General features: G+C 36.9%; 1 protein-coding gene across 3 annotated transcripts in view; it reads right to left on the bottom strand.

Annotated features, from left to right (window-relative positions):
* Positions 1-3997: 3997 nt before the first annotated feature.
* Positions 3998-23666, bottom strand: part of CADM2 (cell adhesion molecule 2) — a 601907-nt gene continuing 582238 nt past the window's right edge. For all 3 annotated transcript variants that reach the window (XM_071563511.1, XM_071563530.1, XM_071563521.1), the window contains 2 exons: positions 7065-7190; positions 3998-5455 (listed from right to left, as the gene is read on the bottom strand). In XM_071563511.1, the coding sequence (XP_071419612.1) occupies positions 5337-5455; positions 7065-7190 (245 nt within the window). In that variant the 3' untranslated portion in view covers positions 3998-5336. The remainder of the gene's footprint in view (positions 5456-7064; positions 7191-23666) is intronic.

The following is a 23666-nucleotide window of genomic DNA, read 5'->3' as shown; positions in this document are numbered from 1 at the left end:
GCTGTTTGGGATGAATCCCCAGCCAGTGTAAATTGGCCCACATTTAAGGCAACAGAGTGAAGCTGATTTATACCAGCTGAGGCTGTCTTTATGCCCTGTTAAAAGCTCAAACTAACCCAAAATTAGTAAAGAACAGGGCAAGAATTATGAACCCAGGAAATAATTCTTTCTCTTTTAAACAGAAAAAACCAAAACCAAAACCAAACCAAACCCAAAAACCAGCAATCTCATTTCAAGACTAAACCAAAGATTCAGTAGTACTTAAAATGTATACAAATATCTCATAGCTAGTATTTAGACTAAGAGGTAGATGTCATATTCTAGGAACAGTATAGTGTGGAATAATGCTAATGGCAGTTTCTAAATACATTTATTTGCTTGTTACACAGGACACAAAGGAGGGTTATAGCAATGGTAACCACAAGAAGGCTTACAATTGTCTTTTCTTCTTTTGCTATTCTATGTTATCTTTTGGTGCATTTCCTCTGGAAGGGCATGATGGAAAATGTCAAGAAGTAAAAAGATCAGTAATACAAAACTTTATGTTTACAAAATGTTAGCCTTATAACTAAAGGCATCCTTTGTACTTTAATGGAAGCATTTTGTACTTACAATTTAACATTACCTGGCGTTACTGAGAAAGTAGTGGAAATTCCAGGTGAGGTGATGCAGCAAAATAGGGGTCAGAAGATGCAGCTCTCTCTCTTTCTCTCTCTCTCTCTCTTTCTCTGTTGTTCATGCTAAAAATACCAGGGCATATGGCAGCATATTTCAGCATCTTAACATACTAGGTTCCCTTGAGGACAGAAAAAAAGAGGAAACTTGTGCTGTTGAGCCAGAAATAAGATTACAGAACAGCGTTGCCAGACAGAGTGCTGGCAGCAAAGCCATTAGCAGAGTCAGTGTCTTACTTTGCCTAAAGGTGTTTCAGTGGTATTTAATGAGCCTCCAAGAAATGGAAAGCAAAGCTAGTAAGAATGAGGAGCAGTAGAAGCATTTTTATAAATTAGTTGTCATTGAAAGTTGAGGAATTACACATATTGCATTAGGATATCCACTGCTTGTATATATGTACCTTTCACTTTTTTCTTGTGACTGTTAGGGGTCACCCCCTGCTTGGAATAACCAAAATGCATATTATAATTACACGGTTTTCCAATATCCATACACAGCAAGTACAAGATACTTACATGTAAGTACACTGTATTTACCTATATTTTTGCATAGTTTTTAGTGTGTACTTTGTGCCACTTAATAAAAAGCATTACTCGTTATTTTTCCTGTTGTTGTTTGTTTCTCTCTATTAGACAGCTTATTCAATTAAAGTTGAAGTAGCTGGGATTTTTGGTATGTTCATCACACATTACCAGTTCCTAGGGGTGTAGAGAATAAACATTTGGAGGAGTCTGGGTGAGCGGTGGGAGAAGCTGCAGTGTGAACATGAAGTTTTAAATCACTTCCTTAATTAAGAAATGCAATATCAGATTTATGATGCTAATTTAATAAACTTACCTTTAATTTGAATGGAATTGTAAAGGTAAGAACTCCATTTTCCATTTGGTAACACTTTACAATAAGTGGCACTAAATTACACTATAACTGCTATGTTACAGGGAATTACATGTAACTACACTGTAACTGTCGAAATAGCTACTGTACATGTGCGTACATGGTAACTTCAGTGCTGTTACAATCATGAATTACATAATTACAGATGATTCTGTCCTTTCTTTTCATTGAAATAGTTATATATATATATTATACTGCAATGAAAATACACAAGATGTTAACTTTCATGTCTTACTTAGAAAAGTTGGTTTCCTTCGTGAATTCCTTTACAGAGGGAGTCTCAGTGCAAGACGAACCATCCTTAAGTAATGTGGAAACTTTTTGAAGTGTTCTAGCTTAAACTCTGAGCCTCAAGTTAAACATCAGGTTCCTTAAACTGTCTCTTGGTTTGTCAGATGACACTAAAAGAGTGGGATGATGCACCCCTTGTCTTCTGATGCACCACTTTCTTGTTCAAATCATGAGAATGTTCTTGAAGCATTAAAAAAAATAAAATCTACATCAAAAAGTTTAAAAATAATCAGCAATAGACACTGTAAACAGTACACTGGCAGAAACTAACTACCTGGTCTTGAGAAAACTACTCTGCAAGTAAGTGTGGGAGAGCATGTCACATACATTTTAAGAAAGGTGGTTCCCATTCAGAGCCTTCATTTTACACATTCACTGGATACCTCACCCCATAATAAAAGCATTTTTTGTCAGAATGGGAACTTGGACAAAAGAAATGGACAACTGGCTTTTAGCCTACTTAATGTCATTGATTTGAGCCATGATTCTGCTTACAGAAAAGAGGGATGCCTTGTTACACCTAGTGTAATAATTTCGACCCGTGAAGACCAGACAGGTCTGCAAAGTGCTATCCAGGTAGAATGCTGTGTGTGGGGTTTTTCACATCTGCTGGGCACAGATGCAAGAGACATCACCAGGTGCATGCTAATGGAAGATCAAATGTGTTAAAAATGAACACATGTGAGAAGTTTTAATTGAAAGCCAATGAAAAAACAACCCTATTTTAACAGTACAATTTATATCAGTACAATTTATATCTCTTTTTTTTGTCAAGCTGAAATGCTGTTTCTATGCCATGGAGAAAATGGTTTGAAATGGTTATCACAAGGCCAATTCTCCTTTGGAAGGTCCTACGTGACCTTGGCAGGGTAATGGTTCAAGTAACAACCCTACTGTTCAAGCAAGCTGGAGTTAGAAAGAATGAAAAAAGTAGTAAACACCATGGAGGTGGGGAATTCCACTTGAGCAAATAAGGCTCTCATCCAGGGAAGCACTTATTTTTTAAGCATATGAACAGTGCCTTATACTCCCGTGGAACTTCTTTGATGCCCAAAGCTGACTGTGTTCTTAAAAGCTTGGTTGAACTGGTCCCCAGGTCCTGAAATATAAATTTGTTGTAAATGATACTGTGCTGTAGCTAATGTAACTTACTGCTGTGACAAGAACCCATATTTTTGGTATTAAACTGAATTACTTCCTTTGCCAGCCTTCCACACGCGTATGTTCTGAAAGACATGAATATCTTGTAAACCTATACTAGTTTTCAATGTGTCTAGTAGCACCTACCTGGTTCTCTCAAACTACCATATTATATTAACAGATTATTGCATTTTTCCACAGATGGGTATGGAGTGAACTGTAAAAACAAGCATGCAACCACATCAATGCAGACTTATTTCTTTAAAATGTCATACTGTATATGATTTATTATGTTAACACTCAACCACATCATATTATTTATGTCTGTATACTTTGAAAAAAAGTGCTGCTTTGATTGACGTCACCTTTTCTTCTTAGAAATTAACAAGATAAATGCTTCAACAAAAACAATTAAAATACTCTAATATTGTCCTTAAAAGGTTTATATTCTTCTGATAAATAATCTGACACAGCACCTTTATCTTCCATTTTACCATACCACGTGATGTCGTACTCCAAACTCTCCCTTCCCCACACAAAAATAAAATCCCAGGAGAAAGTCCTTTACAGCAGACCATCAAGCTTTTATGCTTCGCAAAAACATCAACCAGAGAGAAATACTCTTTTGTCAAAGGTGCAAAACGTAGGAGCAAAACAAGCTCCAACTAGGCTAACTTGCATTCTCCAGTGTAGAATCATTTCCAAGAGCTGTTATGGCAACCTTTTCATTTCATTGGAAGAGGAAATAAGCCAATGGGCTTACAGTGTTTTGTTGTCATATTTAAGAGCATGTGATTTTTCAGCTGTCAATTACACAAAAAAATTTCAGAAATAATCCAAACAGAGACTTTCACTGTGGAGCTAAAAGCATGGCAGGAATTCTCTATCATTCACGGTGACATAAGTTTGTACCTCACAAAATGCATAGACAGGAATTTAATATAAAGAATTAGTCCATTTACTGTATACACAAAACATATATCTTTTGTTTTAACACTTCTATTTTTTCTTTTTTTTTTTTTTTTTTTTTTTTTTTTTTTTGGCAAACCAACATAGAGAAGCAGCTCTGGAACTGCCAAATTAAAAATTGAGAATTTTAGCAACTCAATAGTACTTTTTAAGGATAGTAATCAAATGTGGTTGTAATTTAAAACCTGAGGCTGTGCACTGGTTGTTAGCTTAAAACTACCTTTCCATATAACATTGTGCTTCCATTGTATAACAAATTAAAAATTAACAAGAACTAGAAAAATTTGCTGCTGAACAGTGCTAGGACATACAGACAAAAATAAATACTAATACATGTTATCTACTCAGAATATTGATTTGAGTCATATCTAAAGGGATATAATGGACATTAGAAAATGCTTATTGTGACTGACTTAGCTACTGCCAAAAAAAGTTGAATATGTATCAAATAATGTTTAATTGAATTTATTATATGCACTATATACATATACTAAAACGCCTTGCAGTTGTGTCCCATGAACACTTCAAATTTGAGTAGGCAGGTGAGTTCAGGTTTAGCAAATAAATTATAAAAACATAAATTACTCAGAAAGTTCTCTAAGCTTTGTGATTCCAAAAGCCAAGAAAGGGGCAGGACAAATTGTTTCAAATAAAGCGCTATTATCTAACTTTGCTGGATCTGTGTAGCTATTCAGCATGTTTTCACCACTGACACGGCATTGCTGTCAAGGTACCATTTAAATCATAATGAAACAAAGCAAGAGAAAACAAAAAATTCACTGAACTTATGTTTTTCTCCACCAAATCCAAACATACATGAAACTATACTAAACAGATTTCAAATTGTGGTTCCAAGGGCATATGTTTCGAAAACAAGTTGCTTTTTGACTTACAGATAGACATGTATAAAACATTCTTTGTAAACCTCTAATCTTAGACTTAACATTTTCCATAAGTAAATTAGGACCTTACCTAAAAGTATTCATTATGAATTTTGTTCTATGACATACTAGTGGGGACATGATAAAAGAAAACTGAAAAAGAAAGCTGCATAACATTTAAAAATGTAGAAAACTTGGATTAAGATGATGATTAACATTGTTAAGGCTGTATATTCAAGCACTGTATGTTAAGAGAGCAGTGGATATGATTTTTAGGCAATAAGAAATGTCCTGTTTTACACATGATACTGTAATTATAGAATGGTGATGTCAACAGCTGATTGTTGGCATAAACTGGCTACTTATAGCAGGTATGCGAGTTAATAAAGATAGCAGAAGATGGCAGAAATGAATTCTGAGAAATGATAGCCAGTTTTCTCCAGCAGTCAGCCTGATAAGTAAAACTCCAAGATTCTAGCTCTGCATCTAAATGAAATACTCTTTTTTCTCCTCTGCATTGACTTGGCTGCCTTCTGCATTGATAATGGCTGTGTCGGCATCAGGTGCATCTTCAGCTCCTTTCGCTTCATTTGTTAAATATGTTCCTATAGGAATCAGTACGACAGGAAAGAAAAAAAAGAAGAAAGATTAGAGGGCTTTTTTGTTATTTTGTTTGTTTCTTTTTTAGCTTTATGCTGCATCATAGGAAGTAAATTTCTAACAATGCTGCAATTGTTTCATGAATGGACAAATATTTTCACACAGTTTTAGTATACATCATAAAGGTATGCTCAACTTTCTCATTTGCCTGTGAAATAGTCATATTATTTATATTGATAATGCCCATACACAATCTCTAGTATATCCACAACGAATTAAGGTAATATTTTAATAAAAATCCACTTTATATCACTGCAGTAACATGCAGTATATTCTGCAATCCTAAAATAAGTGATAAAATCTTGGTTATTTCATGAAGTAATTACCCATCAAAAATAAATTAACTTTGAAGACTTTGGGGTGTTTATTGTTTGTTTTTTTTTTGTTTGTTTGTTTTAATGGCCATTGATTATTTGTATTTTTATTCTTTTCTAGATTGTATCTATGTTTTAATTTTACAGAATTGTATCATAGTAGTTTCCAAGAATTACAAAATTGAGGCAGTTTTATTAACTGAGCCAACTCACATTTTGTGCTCTGGATATGAATAAAAAGAATTGTGTACATTAGTCAATTTCTCCTTTGTGAAAAGCATTATTTATGTTGGCATAAGAAGTATAACTGTTCATTCAGGAAAGTAAAACAAAGGAGACACACTTTCACTGGCTCATTAAAAAAAAAATCTTGTTTTCCTTCACACAATCCAATCAAATTAAAAAGATGTTTCTATCAGTTTATGTTTGCTAGACATATGATTATCTAAAACGAGACTTCATGAATTAATACCAACACACATCCTCTCTTCACTCCTTTTTCAATTTTTTTGAAGGGAGTGGAAGGGAATCAACTGAGTTTTAACAATAAGTCTACAAGACATTCAGAGGTTAAATCTTGGGAAATGATTTTGGAATTAACTAGGTCAAAATCAAATCATTGAGAAGTCAGAAATCAGTGTCACTTAATCCCTGTTATCTCTAATGGAAGAGGAGACTGAAAATGAAAAGAGAAGAATTATTAAAGTGAAATCATAAATCACTGAATATAGTAAAGCTTGCCCCAGGAATGCACCCCTTATTCCAGTGGGATCCTGAGTAAATGGATTTGAAAACTCACCACTGGCTTCTAATATTATCTCTTGAATACACATTTAAAATATTAACATAACTTATTAAAATTAAAAATCTTGTTCACTCGATATATATATATATATATATTCTGCTGAATTGATATTGTAGTTAAAACTATGAGATCATATAATCAAGTGTGTAGAGTTAAGGGCCGAAACCAAGGGGCAATCTTAGCTCTTAGTCTCTCTAAATAACTGACTTATAAGATGACCTTGGGCAAGTAACTAGCTACCTATCTCTTGCCCTAGCCAGCCCACTGGAAAGCTTGTTAAAATTCATATGGGCTTCACTTGCAACTGGACTGTGAACTAAGCTCTTTTATTCAAATCATTTAGCAAGCAGGGGGAAGGCAAAAGGCAATGGCACTCCCAGATGAAATCATGCCTTGCTTCCAAAAGTGACTGAACTCCCACTAAATCTGTCCTACCTTTATGTCTTGCCAGGTATCGACCAAGAAGAATTATAGAACATAGTGTTACAAAGACAACTACAGCCACTATGCCTCCTATAAGAGCATGGTCAGGTCCGGTCTGTCCAGCCAAAGCATTTGGATCTAGAGGGAGAAACAAAAAGCAAAAGTGGTCCTACACAGACAAAATACAACAGGAAGGTTCACAATACCAAGTTTTATACTGATCATGTGAAAATAGGGCATTTCCCTCTTTAATATTCAGCATGGTTATTCCCACTTTTACCCCCAGTATCTTATCAACAACACAGTGCTGCTTGTATTCCCAGATTGCTAAAACCCTGAGGACATCACAGTGATGAAGAATATTACCTTATTCTTCTTTGGTAGAGGTTATTAAATGGGAAAGGTTTCTAGTTTTGTCTTCACCATTTTACAAGTGAAAACCTAGCCATAGCTATTAATAGAAGGAAAAACAAGGAACTGAGAATCGGGGACTGGATAGCATCAGCAGAACAGTGTCTGCATAATACATAATTTATAGCATTGATTCTCAGTGGGAAACCCTTATATATTCTTTTTGCCTCATTCCTATCCTATTGCACTAGAAATAAAGTGCAGCCATGCCAAGTTCCTCTGCACATGGCTGAGTCTGCATGAATTTGGTCAGATAAAGGTATCAAGCAACCTCAAAGATCATCACTCAGTCTCAAGTGTCAGTTTGTGAATGCTCGATTAATACCCAACGTGAGTACACTGCAACAGATATAACAATGTATTATCAGGTTCATTTTACTAACTCTGTGCAGAGCACTAGGAATACTGTCAGATTCAGGCTTTCTGTGCTGGTTATTAGCCTGTTCCTTTGCCTGATGTTTCACAGAATTTGCAAAGAGACAATCACAGGAAATGGCACCACTTAGGGGTGAGTAATTCTCCCAGGCTTTTGAACAACGAACCAGCTACCTGTGACTGTTGACTCACCAGATATATGCAGAAGAAAGTAAAAATTCGATCTGAGGATCATGGTAAGATTTCTGTTATAATGAAACTGTCTCTGCTATGAAGTAATAGTAATTCTCTGAAGATGCTATTAGCATGTACTGTATGCTGCAATCAGTCCACTCTCCCTGCTTCAAGGGCATTTCACTTGTAGGAGCTATTTATATTCTACAAATAGTTTGCAAACAACTACTTTGCTTTGCAAAAGGGAAAGGCAGGAAAAATATTTACACAGAAAAGAGGGCAAGTCTGTGAAGAGATAGAGGGGCCTCTGATATTGCTGGAGTGGTGTGATTCCATAATACCATAATTGCATTCTGCTATGATCATTGTATAACAGTCAAATGTATCAGTACATCTGGTATGGGAATCTCATGAGGGTTAACAATGCCAAAACCAATGTGCTGCACCTGGGTCAGGGCAACTCCCTGTATCGATACAGGCTGGAGGATGAACAGATCAAGAGCCCTTCTGAGGAGAACTTGGGATTGCTGTTGGATGAGAGGCTGGACATTACCCAACCATGTGCACTGGCAGCCCAGAAAGCCAGTTGTATCCTGGGCTGCATCCAAAGCAATATGGGCAGCAGGTTGAGGAAGGGGATTCTTCCCCTCTGCTCAACTCTGGTGAGCCAGCTCTGGGGTCCTTAGCACAGGAAAGACATGGACCTGTTGGAGTGAGTCCAGAGGAGGGACACCAAGTTTAACAGAGGCATGAAGCACCTCTTCTATGAGGAAGGCTGAGAGAATTGGGATTATTCATCCTGGAGAAGACTTCGGGGTGCCCTAATTGTGGCCTTCCAGTACCTGAGGGGAGCCTGCAAGAGAGTTGGAGAGGCACTATTTACAAGGGTATATAATGGCAGGACAAGGGGAAGTGGATTTAAACTGAGAGAAATTAGGTTTAAATTAGATATTAGGAAAAAAATTCTTTAATCTGAGGGTGGTGAGGCACTAGAACAGGTTGCCCAGAAAAGTTGTGGATGTCCCCCTCCTGAAAGTGTTCAAAACCAAAATGGATGGGGTGTTAGGCAACCTTGTCTAGAGGAAGGTGTCCCTACCCATGGAACTAGATGATCTTTAAGGTCCCTTCCAACTTAAGCCATTCTATGATTCTATGATCTATGAACACACAAGTCTACATAAATATAATGTTATATAGATTTGTTAGGTTGAGATGGCAAAATGCCAAGTGGCTAACACAGAGAGAGAGAGAATTCACCCCCCTCACCAAGAGAAGAGGAAGGAAAAAAAAACAACCCAAAACCCGAAATAGCAAGCTTCTTATATTATACAAAAGAGAGACAATTAAAAATAGAATATTATATAATACATATATATATATACACAAATGTGAGAAAAAAACAACCAACGACAACAACAACTACCGAGTTGCCCACCCAGCAACACAGATCACCACCACCCCAGCTCACAGAAATGCTCCAACAACCTCCCCACAAAGGATACCCATCAAGAGAGGAGAAAACCAACAACAAAAAAGGGTTTTTCCCAAGCCAAACAGCTATGAAGTGGCGAATGAGGCCCAACTCCCCCAGCAGCAGTGATAGCAGGTCCACTCAGCACCCAGCTATCAAGGGACTGAGACAGGCACAGTCCAAACCTTCTCTTATACTCGATTTTGACATCAAAACGATAAGAAATATCTCTTTGGTTGTTTAAGTCAGGTGATGTTTGTCCCCTCTAATGTATGTAAAATCTCTGGGCCTGCTGAAACTGAGGCCTAGCTGAGGCCTAGCTGAAACTAAAGCCAAAACTACCACAATAGATGAAATACAAGAATCATGTTTTCCCTTCCTTTTGTAAACTGTGAGGCATTCTGAAACTACACTTCCAGGTTAGCTGGAGCAGAGAGTGCTATGGCACCTGTTAAAGGTTTGGTTCTGCTCTTAACAGTCACCGGACTCATCAGACGTGACTGTCACTTGTTGCTGGCTTTTCCAAGCTCCCACATCATTCTCTTCTGACTGCCAAGAGGACTTTGGGGAAGCTGCTTCTGTGGACATGATGGCAAATAGTAGGTATCCATCTCCACAAAGCTCCTGGCATGGTGCTGCTGTTGGTAGTACTACACTGAGCACACATAATCAATCCAAGGGCACATAGGCTCTATTTTGGTGATTAAAACAGACTCCAAGTTCTGTCATCAGCAGACTTGCAGGGAAAGCAAGAGTGCTGAGCCACTGCCTTTGCACAGCAAGAGCCTGGAGCAACCAGCCATCTTCTCCCATGACTTGCAGGGGCTTTCCTTTCTGAGCAGAGCAAGGGGGAGGTGACTGCTCACTTGAGAAAATGGAAGGTGACAGCTTGCTGCAGGAATGTCAACCTGCTTGAGCCATCTAGAAAATCCCTCCTTTTGTGTTGCCTGTGGCAATGATGAGGCAAACCTCCTCCCTGCAGAAAAAAGGCAGCACCCACTTGGGCTCTGAGGACCAGGTCCCATGTGTGTCCTGCAGCACATGCTCTACTACAACTCTGGGTCAGGAGAAGCATGAACATGTATTCCCACTAAAAACTAATTCCTGCTCATATACTGGCAGTAACATTAAAGAATGAAAGGAGACATTTTAAAGGATAATATACTTCCTGATGCAGAGTATAGTCCAGACAAGGGTTAGCACAGAACTTTATCTAGAGGCATTTTTTGAAAAGCTGACTGAAGTGCACAGCCTTAGCTCAGTGCCCAGTTTTACAACATATGTCCTCTGTGAGCTTTAATAAACATTATAGATAAAAATCCTCACAATACACCAAGATGACTACGCCTCTGTTTTCACCCTCAGGTGATATCCTGCATAAAATGACTCAGTCCTCCTCTGACAAACCTGATGTGACTACATGAAGTGATCTAAAGACAGCACAGATATAAGGTTTCCACCCATTAGTGTAGATTAATGAGATTCTAATGCTGCTATAACTTGTAATTATTTAACATTAAAATTAATGCAGGTAGTAATCAGACTGCAAAAGTAATATTATATTTTTTTGCTATAATCTTAACCTTGCTATCAAGATTATATTGGTTACAAGTTTGTCCAGGTAAAAAACTTATATGTGGCATATGTATTATACTATCAGGGATCAATTTATTTATTTAAGAGGTGAAAGGAAATGAAGGAGAGAAAGGGAAAGATGAAGGAGAGGAAAATAAAGATTCTTCAAAGTGGCCAACATTTTCTTGGGAAACAAGCATTTTTTTTTAAATCTCAAAATGAAAATCTGTACAACACAATGTTCTGAACAGGAAGCATATACCTCATGAATAGTCCCTCATTGAAAAATAATGTTAGCATTAAATATAAATATGCTCTACATTATGCATACAGAGTAATGCACCATACTTTTGCCTTTCATGAAATGACCTAAGCCCCATGAGTGAATTATAGATCTGGGGCTATCTATCATTGGATAAATAATTACTATGTCAAAATGTGCCTGAACAGTATTTGAAAGATAGAAATATAGGGATTTGAGAACTATGCCTTTTTGTATTTTAGGTATCTATACAGCACTATGCATACTTATAATCCAGCTGTTTCCAGTAAAAAAAAAAAAATACTGTTACTGTTTTAAATATATACTGTTCTTCTACTGCATGAACACAGACAGCTACAGGAGTCATGGACTGAAACAGTGAAATTACAATTCTGGAATCAGACTAGATCTTCAAAGATCAGCTCCTTTTCTATTTATCTCATCTTTTGATGAGACTAAGAAAATCTTAGAAATATAATGACACAAAAACCCATAACTCTCTTTTATTTGCTTTTGTTCTAAATAAAATACTTTAAAATACTGACTGTTGATGCTGTGAGGATGTGCCCATTTACAGCTTCTGAGATTTGGCTGTTACTGTTTGTTCACTTATATGAACAAACAAATATACTGTTTGTTCACTTTCATTTATATGAAATAACACACACTTAAATAACAGTCTTAAAATTACTAGGAATTAAAAAAAAAGAAATTAAACACATCAGATAAATCCTAAACCTAATAAATAAGTAGGTATGTGCTTTTTATGACCTACTGACAAAGTTTCACTGTAGAATATTTTAATATGAATTTACACTTTAGTTAAGCAGAAAAATTTTGGAACATTTTTCATGCTTTTGCATCAAGTATATGTTAATTATTCATCTAATTTTAGTTTCTACATGCATAAGTTTCCTTCTTATTTATGCAAAGGTGACTTGACTGAGCAGGCTGCAGGAAAGGGTCAGATAACCCTTTCCTGAGCAAAGGCAGAACAAGTACATCTGTGAATGCTGAAATGGCATTTTTTGGGGAATATGTGCTCAAGTTGCCCCCTTTACTGCTGAACTTAATCAATGCATATTTTTCTCTCACATACTGAAGTTTTTTAAAAAATCACTCTGAGATGATCTATGTTTGAGATACCCAAAATAATAATTTGTTTTCACCATTCCTACTATAAGAAAAAAAATGAAAATAAAGGTCCTAATTTGCTGTGAAGCTTAAATAGCATTGACAAAATGAAGATATATTAAGTATATGAATTATTCAAATATTACTGTTCCTTAAGGCTGGGAAAAGAACAAGGATGTCCCATTTCCCACAGAAGTATTAAAACCACCAACCTACAGTTACTTTTACTGATTTCATGAATAATCAATTGCTGGGGCACAGTAAAATCACTCCAGCAAGGGATCCTGGGGCATGGCTCCATGTTACAGAAAAACCTCTTCAAATGACTCCTGCTTCTTTCCTCATATTCAGGGTCTTGCTATGACCCCCAGTACAACTTGCCAATACTTTATACTCTTGCAAAAGCAATTATTTGAAGGGCCTGGCTCAAAATCAGGTCAGTAAAGAGGGTTTTCCCACATTTCAGGGTGGGGAAATCCAAAAAGTACAAAGATTATATAAATTATTCTGACATATTTGAGAGGCTCTTGAATTGGTGCAGATGAGGGTGAAACGGAGTGATGGGAGGCAGTGAATGTTTCTGGACAAAATCCATCAAGGAGCCACAAATCATGAGACATCTAAACCTGCACTACTTTTAAGTGCTTTAGACAGCAGAGAGCAAACTGCAAATACTATGGAAAGCATGTAGTTGGGGTTTGTGCAGTCCACCAGTGAACATAAGTTACATTAGAAATATTCCCCACTGGCATTTCTTTGCATATCATCTTAATTTCCTAATGAGAGATGTCTTGTGTGATCACACTCTCACTCTGTCCAAATATCATGGTTCCATTACAACAAGTTTTAAGAGACAGTAAAGATCTCAAGATTATTGTTTTCCTGTAACTAACCTGAGAGCACAGGTTACGGCAGGAGCTCAAACCTTATTAGATACCAGAGAATGTGTAGGAAAGATACTTTTATAAAAACCCTAACAGAGACAAAAGCTTCAGTCAAAATCTCTGCCCAAGAATCAATTTTTCAGTAGTGTTTTCAAATTCTCACTAGAGCTTCCTCTCCATTGCAAATATTTTAGAATCCAATATGGCACAAATCCTGTTTGAAGCTTTTCATGTGGTTAGGTGGCATTTATAACATCTGAGTCCTTCCCACCTCACTTTTTTTCCCTTTCCTCCAAAACCCACTCTTTTCTGCTTCTCTTCCTTCTTGTCCCATAATGGGTCAACTCACATTGCAGTATTTCTATGATTCAGTTAAAAAGGCAATCAGCCACAAGGCATCTCATGGAAAGCAGAGATTTCTTTCTGAACCTTATGACACAAACTTGGATTTTAAAATGTAGTTAGATTAATAGTATTTGCCAGATTTCACCACAGAGTCTATATTTAACTGTCCCACCAATGCAAGTTCTGGAAAAAAAAGTAAAACTTAAACCAATCCAAACCAACCAAACAAAAAACTCCCAACAACAACAACAACCAACAAAAAACAAACCTCAAAAACAGAACCTCAATGATTTAGTCTTAAACTAGTAGGAAAAAAGATTAAAGTAAGGATTTTCTCACAATATGGATAGAAAGTTAGCCTGAAGTGATAGCTGACATGGTATTTGCCTTAGGAAAAGTGGCAGTAGTGCTCTCTGTGATAAATGCTGGTCAGTAGAATTTACCCATTTTAGCATCTTAATTTGGGCACCCCAGAATTCATTTCCTCTTGCCTGGCCTGGAGTGCTGGAATAGGTACTTTTAATCTCCTTTTTGTAATATACTACTAACCAGTAAAATACACTGACGTGAAACTTGTGAAAGTATTGTTAAAGGGGGAGAAGAAAGTTTCTGCACCTTCATTTAAATTGCAAAGAGTAGCTGCCCAAAGGGAAAGGGGCTGGTTGTGAAATTCACTGAAAATGTGTTTTGTTGTTAACCAATTCTGAACTTAAAATATGTGACAAGCTTCTTTTTCCTTCAGTGCCTGAAGCAAAGAAGAACAAAACAGTGTACTAATATACAGCACATATAAACTACTGTTTTAATAGTAGAACACCATCAAGCATACAGAAGACAGGCAAGAAAAAAGTTTACTTGTAAATCTTCAAAGGAATTGATAGGTTTTCTTCTCATGTTACTGCACTAGCACGTTCGGCCCATTTTGCCTCCAAGTTGTTTTTTCACAGTACTGAATTATATGCATTCCTATTAAGAGCCCACATTCCAGAAGGATAAATCCCACACTAACATTTCAGCAGCTGAAACTACAGATCCTTTTGAAGAGCTCATGTTGTTCTGTGAATCTAAGACTTCTTTCAGTGGAGAGAAAAACCCAAATGTCTTCTGATGTGTATTTGTGAGTAGGTGGCCCTTGTCAAAGTGAATAAAAGCATTATCCTTACCTATTTATTTTGTAAATGTATTTTTTAAGTGCTTGGAAGACAGCTGTATAGCTACAATGTCAAGATGGAAAGTTTAACAATAATTTTCAGGGTCCTTAGAGCCTTGTTCCAGATTTTGTGCCTGTGTCATTGACACAGCGTTTTTTTAAAGATTTTTTTTCTTTTTTTCCTGTACTGCTTTAAAAGCTCCAGTTTTTTTTCCTGAAGGGAACAGTTCCTCTAATTAGAGCACATAAAAGACTTTTCATATTGACATTATATTTTTGGCTGTCAATAAACTCATTAAATGTTTCAGACTTTGTCTTAGGAAAAAAAAGATCTGAAATCTGCAACTTTTTGCCTTCATACTATTTTCTGTAGAGGATAATTAAGTCAATTTGGGGTTTGAAGAAATACTTGCAGCCCATCCAGCTATAGCTTCTGTCTGCTGAAACAGGAGGCTGTAGTGTTGCAACCTCTAACTCAGGTAGGTCTGAATGACCACCTTACAAGTTTCATTTTCACCTTAAAAGGCCATGTTTCCAGCCTCAACCAATTGGAGTCAGACCATTCTACCTGGGGCGGGGTCACTTGAGGTCATATATACCTGTGTTTTTGAATAAACTTGGGATTTGCTTGAACATCATACTGGTGTGTGCAATCTCACTAGAGCGTGGTCTGCAACACTGTAGGGAAAGAGACAACTGGCACAGATGACATGAGAATTTCCCTGTTAAGTTGAATGAGTCAACTGTTCCAGCATTTTAATTTTCATCTTCTAGTGAAGTTCCAGAATATTCAGTGCTTTCATTGGAGAAAACAAAAGAGAGTATATTGAACTTTGAAATATCCACCTATTAGATACTAAAAAAAAACAACCAAAAAAAACTCTACCTAGAAAATCAAGATTCATGATTTCCTGCTTTGTGAGAAAAAAGCACATTTCCTAAGTGTCACCTTTCTTTTGATGGCTTTCCACCAATAAATATAGGAGGATCTCTGCTCTTCTTGGTTTTCATCATCAGAAAAAGGCCTGAGACCATATGGAGTAGATGTGTGCACAACTCCTTTTCCTGTCTTCAGGAGCTAATTATCTATAAAAATATTAAACCATTCTCTAATGAATACAGAAATTGGAGATGCCAATGTACTTTTCTGCTATCTTCCTCATAGTACCTTTTAATTGTGGCTTTTGGTTGCTTCCTACAGACTTTGGTTTGCTGGAGAAAATCTGAATATGACTGTGTGGGAAGGGATCATGGAACAAGTGCTCCATGGAATTTGCTGAGCGTGGGCATCTGTTGCTGGCTGCCAATGCAGGGGCTGAGGCCAGGCACTCAGATGGTCTCTGGCACTCTTATCCTTCACATACTGTGAGAAAGCAGCTCATTATCACCATAACTACCCATCATGAACTACGGTGAGATTGCTAAGAGTGTGATCTCTCAAAGCATTTAAGAAACTTACTCTGCTAACTTAAGGAAGTCCCAATAGCTTAAGCCTACTAGAAAGTAACATAAATATTTCCACTGTCATTTTTTTGCCACCTTGTTTTTTATGCTGTTATGTAAATTCTCTCACAGATTGCTTCCCAGAGCTAATCAGTATCACTGCAGAGCTCAAATAATAAATACTGCCTCAAGTAAGCAGAGGATGAAAGACAAACTTTTAGTTAAGAAATGGCATGAAACAAATGGCTGGAGAGGATCATTGAAGTGGAGAGAGACAAAGCTGTTCCCGAGGCAGAAGCTGTGAGGAGGAGGCTTTCTCACCCATAAAGCAGAGACACAGAAAGTTAGCCAAGAACAGGTAGAGTTGTAAAAGGATCAGAGAGGCAGTAACACATTCACAGTTGTAAAAAGCACATTGTACTGAGTATGTGCATGAGAGTTTTAAAACCAAGAAGGGCAGATTTAATTTAATTGAAGAACAGCTCTAATTAAAATTTGGTCTGTGGTGGAAGAAAACCTATTGTTCAAATGAATTCTTTATGCTTGTCAAACTAATTTTTTTCTTACCAAAACAGATTAGAATAATTATAAGCCTATAATGACATCAAAACACCCCAGTAAACCAGCCACTTACAGCCAGAATCTGACACCTTATTCATGCTGAATGGTAATTTAATCTGTCATGGGACTACTCAGCATGAGTAATTGTAACAGAATGTCTTCTTTGGCAGTTAATAGTATATTTTATCTGTCAATATATCTCCTGAAGATTAGCCAGGCATACTAGTGGTTAGGGTAACTGATCCAAAAAAGGATATTGACTGATCCAGCTCATCACAGAAACAGAGATGTGAGAGACATTAGCAGTCTGTTGTAATGCACAGAGTAACTTAAAGGGGAGTAAATTATTAATAATAAAGTGTGCACCACTGTGAGTATGTGAGGCCTCTTACATAGCTGCCCTAATTAGGGCATAAAATCTTTTGTAATTTTTTCTGACAATAGTAACATCCATTCATGAAGTTTCTGTCAAAGAAATAAAACTACCTTCAATCTGTATGAATTTTAACCTCTGGTTTAATTGAATGCTATCCATTCTTTATGTCAACAATATTTTCCCCATTTAATAATGACACGCTTGATGGTATTCAATAGCTTAACCAAATCCTCCTCTGGGAACATTAAGACTGTTGTTTTCAGATGCCTCAAAGTTAAATACCATCTAGCTATTAGTAAGACACAGTTTGCTTTTAATGCCATTGATTGGTAATGGATTTGCTAAGAATAACGTTGATCTTTGCTTTCCTTAAAGCTTTCTGTTTTCATACAAAAGTAAAGCTACAGTTTTTGCTTTATGGGCCTTTTTTTTCTTCTTTTTTCTTTTTATTTTTTTTTTAACTTGGCAGCATGCATTCATTTCCAGCAGCATGATCTCTACTGTCAGCACCAGTAGCTGCAACACATCCAGATTCCACCAAGTGGGTCACATCCACACCAGTTTGCATCTGACAGATTCATTTCCTACCTTCTCTTGAGACAGCAATGAGGACTGAAAAATCAGAGGTCCACTGTAATTACTATGTATATTTCAGATTAAATAAATGTGATAAAAGCCTCCATCTGGCTGTTGATCAAATGTGCAGAGGCAGGCTGATTTTCAGTGACATATTACAATATGTCTCTTGTAACAGTCCCTAATGCCATCCTGTAAATTACTTACATTTGGGATTACTTGACTACGGCAGACAGAAATATTACTCACTGTTTAAATGCTGCCTACTGGGAGTTTGGGAGATGCAGTCTAATCTTAAAGTTGTTAAGCAAGGCATTAAGAAATAATGGGGCCATGTTTATTTTACTAAATGCTGATTGTGCTCACATTATTTGAAGGTGGCAAACCCAATTTAATAGCAGCCTGAGCTTGTTCCTGATGCTGAAAAAGCTGCAGAAAGTCTAACACTGGGGAAATAAGTCTAAGTGGCATACCAGAACAGTTATTGAGGAGAACTTTAAAAATCAGAAAAGTCGTGCAAAAATATGTCAATATTTTAAAATTATACACTTTCTGCAGCAAAAGAATTGCAGATCTCTCTCTGAACAGAAATTCAGGGCCTTGCCTTAGATAAAAATCCCAACCAGCAACCTCAAAAAGAAACGATACAAATTTTGAGGGAAAACCAGAAAATGATAATGCCATTTCATCATTTACTTTACAGTTCGCCTTGTAGTGTTGGCTGCAACAAGTGGAGAGTCAAAACTTTGTACGTTACTGAAAGTCTTTTAAAAACTTACTGTAAGAAAGAGAAGCTGGGCAAAAATGTCTGGAGGATATTTACAGAGCAACAAACTGTGGTCAGAAGGGCTGGACTTATGATTTACAGCGTCTTGAGCTTTATAACTCAGTAAAATGAACAGTAAAATGAATTCAAAATTGAAAAAAAACCCCAGTGCTTATTTATTAATAAAAAGTGCAAGTATTATCTCCTAGACAAAATATGGATAGTTCTGGTCACATTGTCATGTTCTTCTTAAACATTCATTCTGTCCAGAAAGTGTACCAGGACACACTGTGCTGCCCATCAAGGAGAGAGCTTTTGCCCTGTAAATTGTTGTTATAAAGCTGAGCAGGAAGCCCTTGCTGCTCTACATATCTTAAAAGGACAGCAACTTTGTACTTCAGTGATAAAATTTGTTTCCATTCAGACAATGGTTTGAAAAAGTCCTTGGAAGCATTACAAGCCTAGGAAAAAAATCTCGTGGGTTTCTTTTGCTCTAGAAATATTCTGCTCATCTCCTATTTCATCACTCCAACAAGCAACTTTCCCTTCCTTTCCCTATTCAGTTCTTATTCTGTTTTAACTGCATGAGATTTTCTATATAAACCCTTCAACCTAAATTGTCTCATTAGCCCACATAACTTAGCATCCACTCTTACTTAACTGAAGTGGTTAATTAAATGACATTTCCTCCTAAAAGACCTCTAAAAACTTAGTTCTCTCTAGGAAGTCAAGAACACAAAATGTGAAAGCAGAAAACAATGCTCCAAACAAAGCTGGAATTAATGTGACTTCCAAATGTCACTGCTGAGCATCTTTTCTGTACCTCTTTCCTTGTTCCATTCCTTCCTAATAAGACTGTTCCCTTTATGTTATGCATGTAAAGGACATGATGTTTCTCTCTGAAACATATTCTGCATGCCAAAAGTGATTGAAAATAAAGGTGTTCTTCAAAAATGTGATTTTGTTCATTATGACATTCTGTTTGATGCAGAAACTTCTGTTAGTGAAATTTTAGTTATGACTATCTAAACAACATCTCGAAAGTATCATTCCCTACATGTTGCTCATAGACAGTACATTCAGCTGAAATCCAGAGACTGTTTCTGAAAGGTGTGAAGCCAAATGGGGATATTTCAAGGCTGTTACAGCTCTCAATTTAGTAAAACATAAACAAATGCAACAAATATGACTTAAAACTCAACTAAGTGCTTTTGTTGAGCTGTAACTGGGGTGTTAGATCCCAGCTTTGGTTTACAAGATGCTGGCTACCAAAGGAGAACACAGACAAACTAAGGAAGTGGGTAGGAATCCTTTAGATGTGAAAAGCAGTGTTTTTAGCCTACTGGAAAGCTTTAGCAAGCTGCTTCTCTTCCTGAGGAGGTGAGATTCATGAATTCAGAGCCCATTGCGACAGGTTCTCTCTGACACCAGCATGTCTGGGTCTGGTGCCAGTGGCAGCAGTGAGTCCACGGCGCTGGGCAGCGAGTAATCAGAGTGCCCCGTGCTGGCATCAGCCTCTCATCAAAGACCTGCTCTTGTCACCTGGGCCAAGGAGGCAGCATGTGGTCTGTTTCATCAAAATCTATTTCAGGACTTAAGGTGGAAAGGTTTTTATTTTTTTGTTTTTTGGTTTTTTTTTTTTTACCTCATAGTCTGGCACAATCATAAAAATATGTGTCTGCTCTGCTGAGCAATGACTCAGTCTGCTCCCAGCAATGTGTGAGGTCCAGAGGCTGGGGAGGTGTTCCTCCAGGACATCAGGCTGCTGACACCATTGGAGAGAAAGGTTTTTTCCAGGGAATAAGCATGGAAAACAAGATTTAAATCCTTGCCATATAATAAACCCACGAGTGTATACTCTTTATCTGAGCCTCAGTTCCTCTAAAGTACAGGGAGATTCACGAACAATCTATTACCTTGACTCATAGAATAGCTTGTAAAAGAATGGTTTTTAGATGTGGTAGTAGTGGTAAGGCAGGTACTTTACCTGTCCTTACAAGCAACATAAGTATTTAAAAATATTTGAAATAGATTTCCGTGGATTTAATTTTTACTAAGCTTTTGTTGGTTATATATTTTGGGTTATTGTTCTGGGGCTTTTTCTTTTTTTATCTTTTTTTTTTTATATAAAAGGCAGAGAGCAGCTAATATTATGAATTTGCCTAATGACAAAATTAATAGCTGGATGCCTTTATTTCCAAGAGATAAGACTGAACAAGATAACCTTACACAGCTACATTAGTGAAAGTAATTCACACCAGGTAATTGATGAAGATAAAAATAAACAGAAATATGGGAATAAGCCAGAAATAAGATGAATCTCCTTGCAGATTATGGAAACAAACAGAGTTATTAGGGATGTTGTTAAACATTGCTAAACAGGTCGACAAGAACCCTTGGGTTCATAAATAACCTTGAATTTAATAGGAAACGTTGTTCCATTTTAATAATGGAATCATTGAGGATGTATGTCAGCTGATATAAGCATGTAGAATAGAATTAATGTTTAAAAAACGAACAGCTATAGTCTCCTGGCTTCAGTTTTCTTTCTCATCCCAGTAATGTCAACTTTCACACAAGTGCTAATAATTTATGCATTACAATTAAACTTAGGTAATTATGATTAAAACTTCTTTATATTTGGTTACACTAAGATCCTAATATCTCTGGGGAGCAGTTAAATATTAGATGCTTTATTTGTATGCTAATCAAATGCAACAATACGGTTTGGAGCTTGAAAATTACATGAAGCAATCAAACCTGTGCCTTGCTGTCAAGGTTTCAGGGAATGGCATTTGCAAGGTAATCCTACCATTGTTGTGACCACTGAGCAACAAAAGCAATCACAACAGTCACAATAAGAAACCCATAAAATGTTAAAGTTCTAACATAATATCTGTACAGGTAGAGTGACTTCTCTTAGTAGTTTAAGTGACCGTTCCAGCACATCAACATGTTTGGTATTGCAAGAGACATTTGTGCCTTTTTTGCCATACGGTATCAGTGGTTAAATCTTTAAGGTACTCTCTGCAAGTATGAGCTATAATACAATATATTTGACATAATAATGTTTGTGAATGACACATAATAATAAAAGAGCAGCAAATTCATAACCTGCCAAGGTCAGCTTAGTTAGTGTCTGCCTGCACTCACAGACAGTAAAAATCAAGAAGGTGGTTGGGGGCTGGAGTACATAATGTGTGAAGAGGATGCTGAGAGAATTACAGTATTTTGCTTAAGAAGGGAGAGTTAAGGGAGGAAACACTATTGCTATCTTGAGCTACCATGTGGGAAGAAGAAGAGATGATTGAACAAGACTTTTCTTAGAGGTGCACAGAGAGGAGAGGCAATGGACATAAGCTGGAACACCAAAAATTCCAACTGGATATTATGAAATTTTTTTTCATCGCAAGTTTACCTAGAGATGCTGTGGGTTCTCCATGCATTGACACACCTGAATGAGGGCCCGAGCAACTTTATGTATGATGGCCCTGCTTTAAGCTGGGCTTGGACCAGTTGATCTCTAGAGGTCCGATAAAAATTTGTCATTCTAGAAAATGGGCCATAAGCCACCAAAACAAAGAATGCAAGGGAAAAAAAATGAAGATGAGATTTCAGCCATCCTAATAAATAAATAATAAACTAGCATCCAGCATTTGCGTGCCAAGATCCTATTATTGCTTTAAGTCATACTGTTCTTTCTCTGTTGTCCTATACTGTTGCCATCACTGTTATAGCCATACTCTCAAAAATTCAACAGGTCTACCAATTACTTTTACCTTCTATTTATGGACACACATGAATCAGGGAGAAAGAGTTCACATAAAGCCTTAGAAATTATACCACAGAAAGCAACTGTATGCTGGCAGAGGAAAACGCTATGTGATATAAAGGCCTTGTCTTCCTCTAATAGTTTATTTTTCTTTGAAATATATTCTTTTTTTATCTCAAAATCAGGGTCATAGTAACCATTCAAAAAGAAAAAAAATAAAAATCCACACGAGATTATTTCAGAAAATGTTTTACAAAGCATTATACATAATGAGAATGTCAAAGATCAGCATATTGTTCCAATGGACTTTCCATCAAATTAGATTTACAATTGGTGAGAGGTTAGATTTGCAAAGAAATTAGCTGACATTTCAGCCTTCTGTAGCAATTGCAGTAAGGATTTCAGCTTTATGGCCAGCTTGACAAAACTAGTGTAATTCTGTTTTCCTTGGTTACAGCTAGGTTTATTTATAGCAAGGTCAACTCATGTGGAATATCTTGTATCTCTTTTACTCACTAGAGAAATTGCCATGCAAGTAAAACTCTGGATGGTGGTGTTCCTCTGTAATAGCAGGAAGTAAGAACCAGCAACTACAGAAATTTCTTCTCTGCCTGTTGGATTTGATATTCAATGCACAAAACATTTCGTAGATAAAAATATACTGAACCTTATCTCCATGTAATAACAGTGAGCATGCATTTTTCAAAGTACACTGTAGACCCCAAACACAGTAGGGGCTCTGATGGAACTACCACATAGAAGCCCTCATCTAACAATCTGACAACTAAATATATGGTGCAAATCTTCTGCACCAACCTGAGGAGATAAAATCCTGCTGCAAAAATTCTGGTTGGAAATTTCTCTCTGCCCTCATGTTCTGTGAGAAAACATTCTGGAGTGCACCAGCCATCTCTCTTTTCCTCCTGCTCCCCCATATACCTTCCTCTTTGGTAATACAACTTCAAGCAGAGGAAAATTTCTCAGAACATCTGCTAGTGATATAATATCTCAACTATGTTTAGGAGTGCGCTTACACACAGTTTTCTATGTCTCCTGTCTTCCATAGCTTTAGCATCATCCTGTTCCACGAAAGGTGCTCACACAGCTTCAGCAAAACTGACAATTAAAATGACTTCTCCAGTGTCACAAGCATCTGCATAAATCCTGTTATTACCTTACTAGAGTTTTTGTTACTTCCTGCTATTGCTTTGGAAAAAAAGAACTTCATTTTACCCCCAAAACAGGCTCAATGAGACCTCTGGCATGATTTTTTTATTCAACATGCTTCTGTACTCAAGATGAGAGACAAACACACATTTAAATAACTTTAATACATCTT

This window comes from Pithys albifrons, chromosome 1 (genome assembly GCF_047495875.1).
Source record: "Pithys albifrons albifrons isolate INPA30051 chromosome 1, PitAlb_v1, whole genome shotgun sequence".
Classification (NCBI taxonomy): Eukaryota; Metazoa; Chordata; class Aves; order Passeriformes; family Thamnophilidae; genus Pithys; species Pithys albifrons.
The sequence above is the reverse complement of the archived record's forward strand: the minus strand, read 5'-3'. Positions and strand labels throughout refer to the sequence as shown.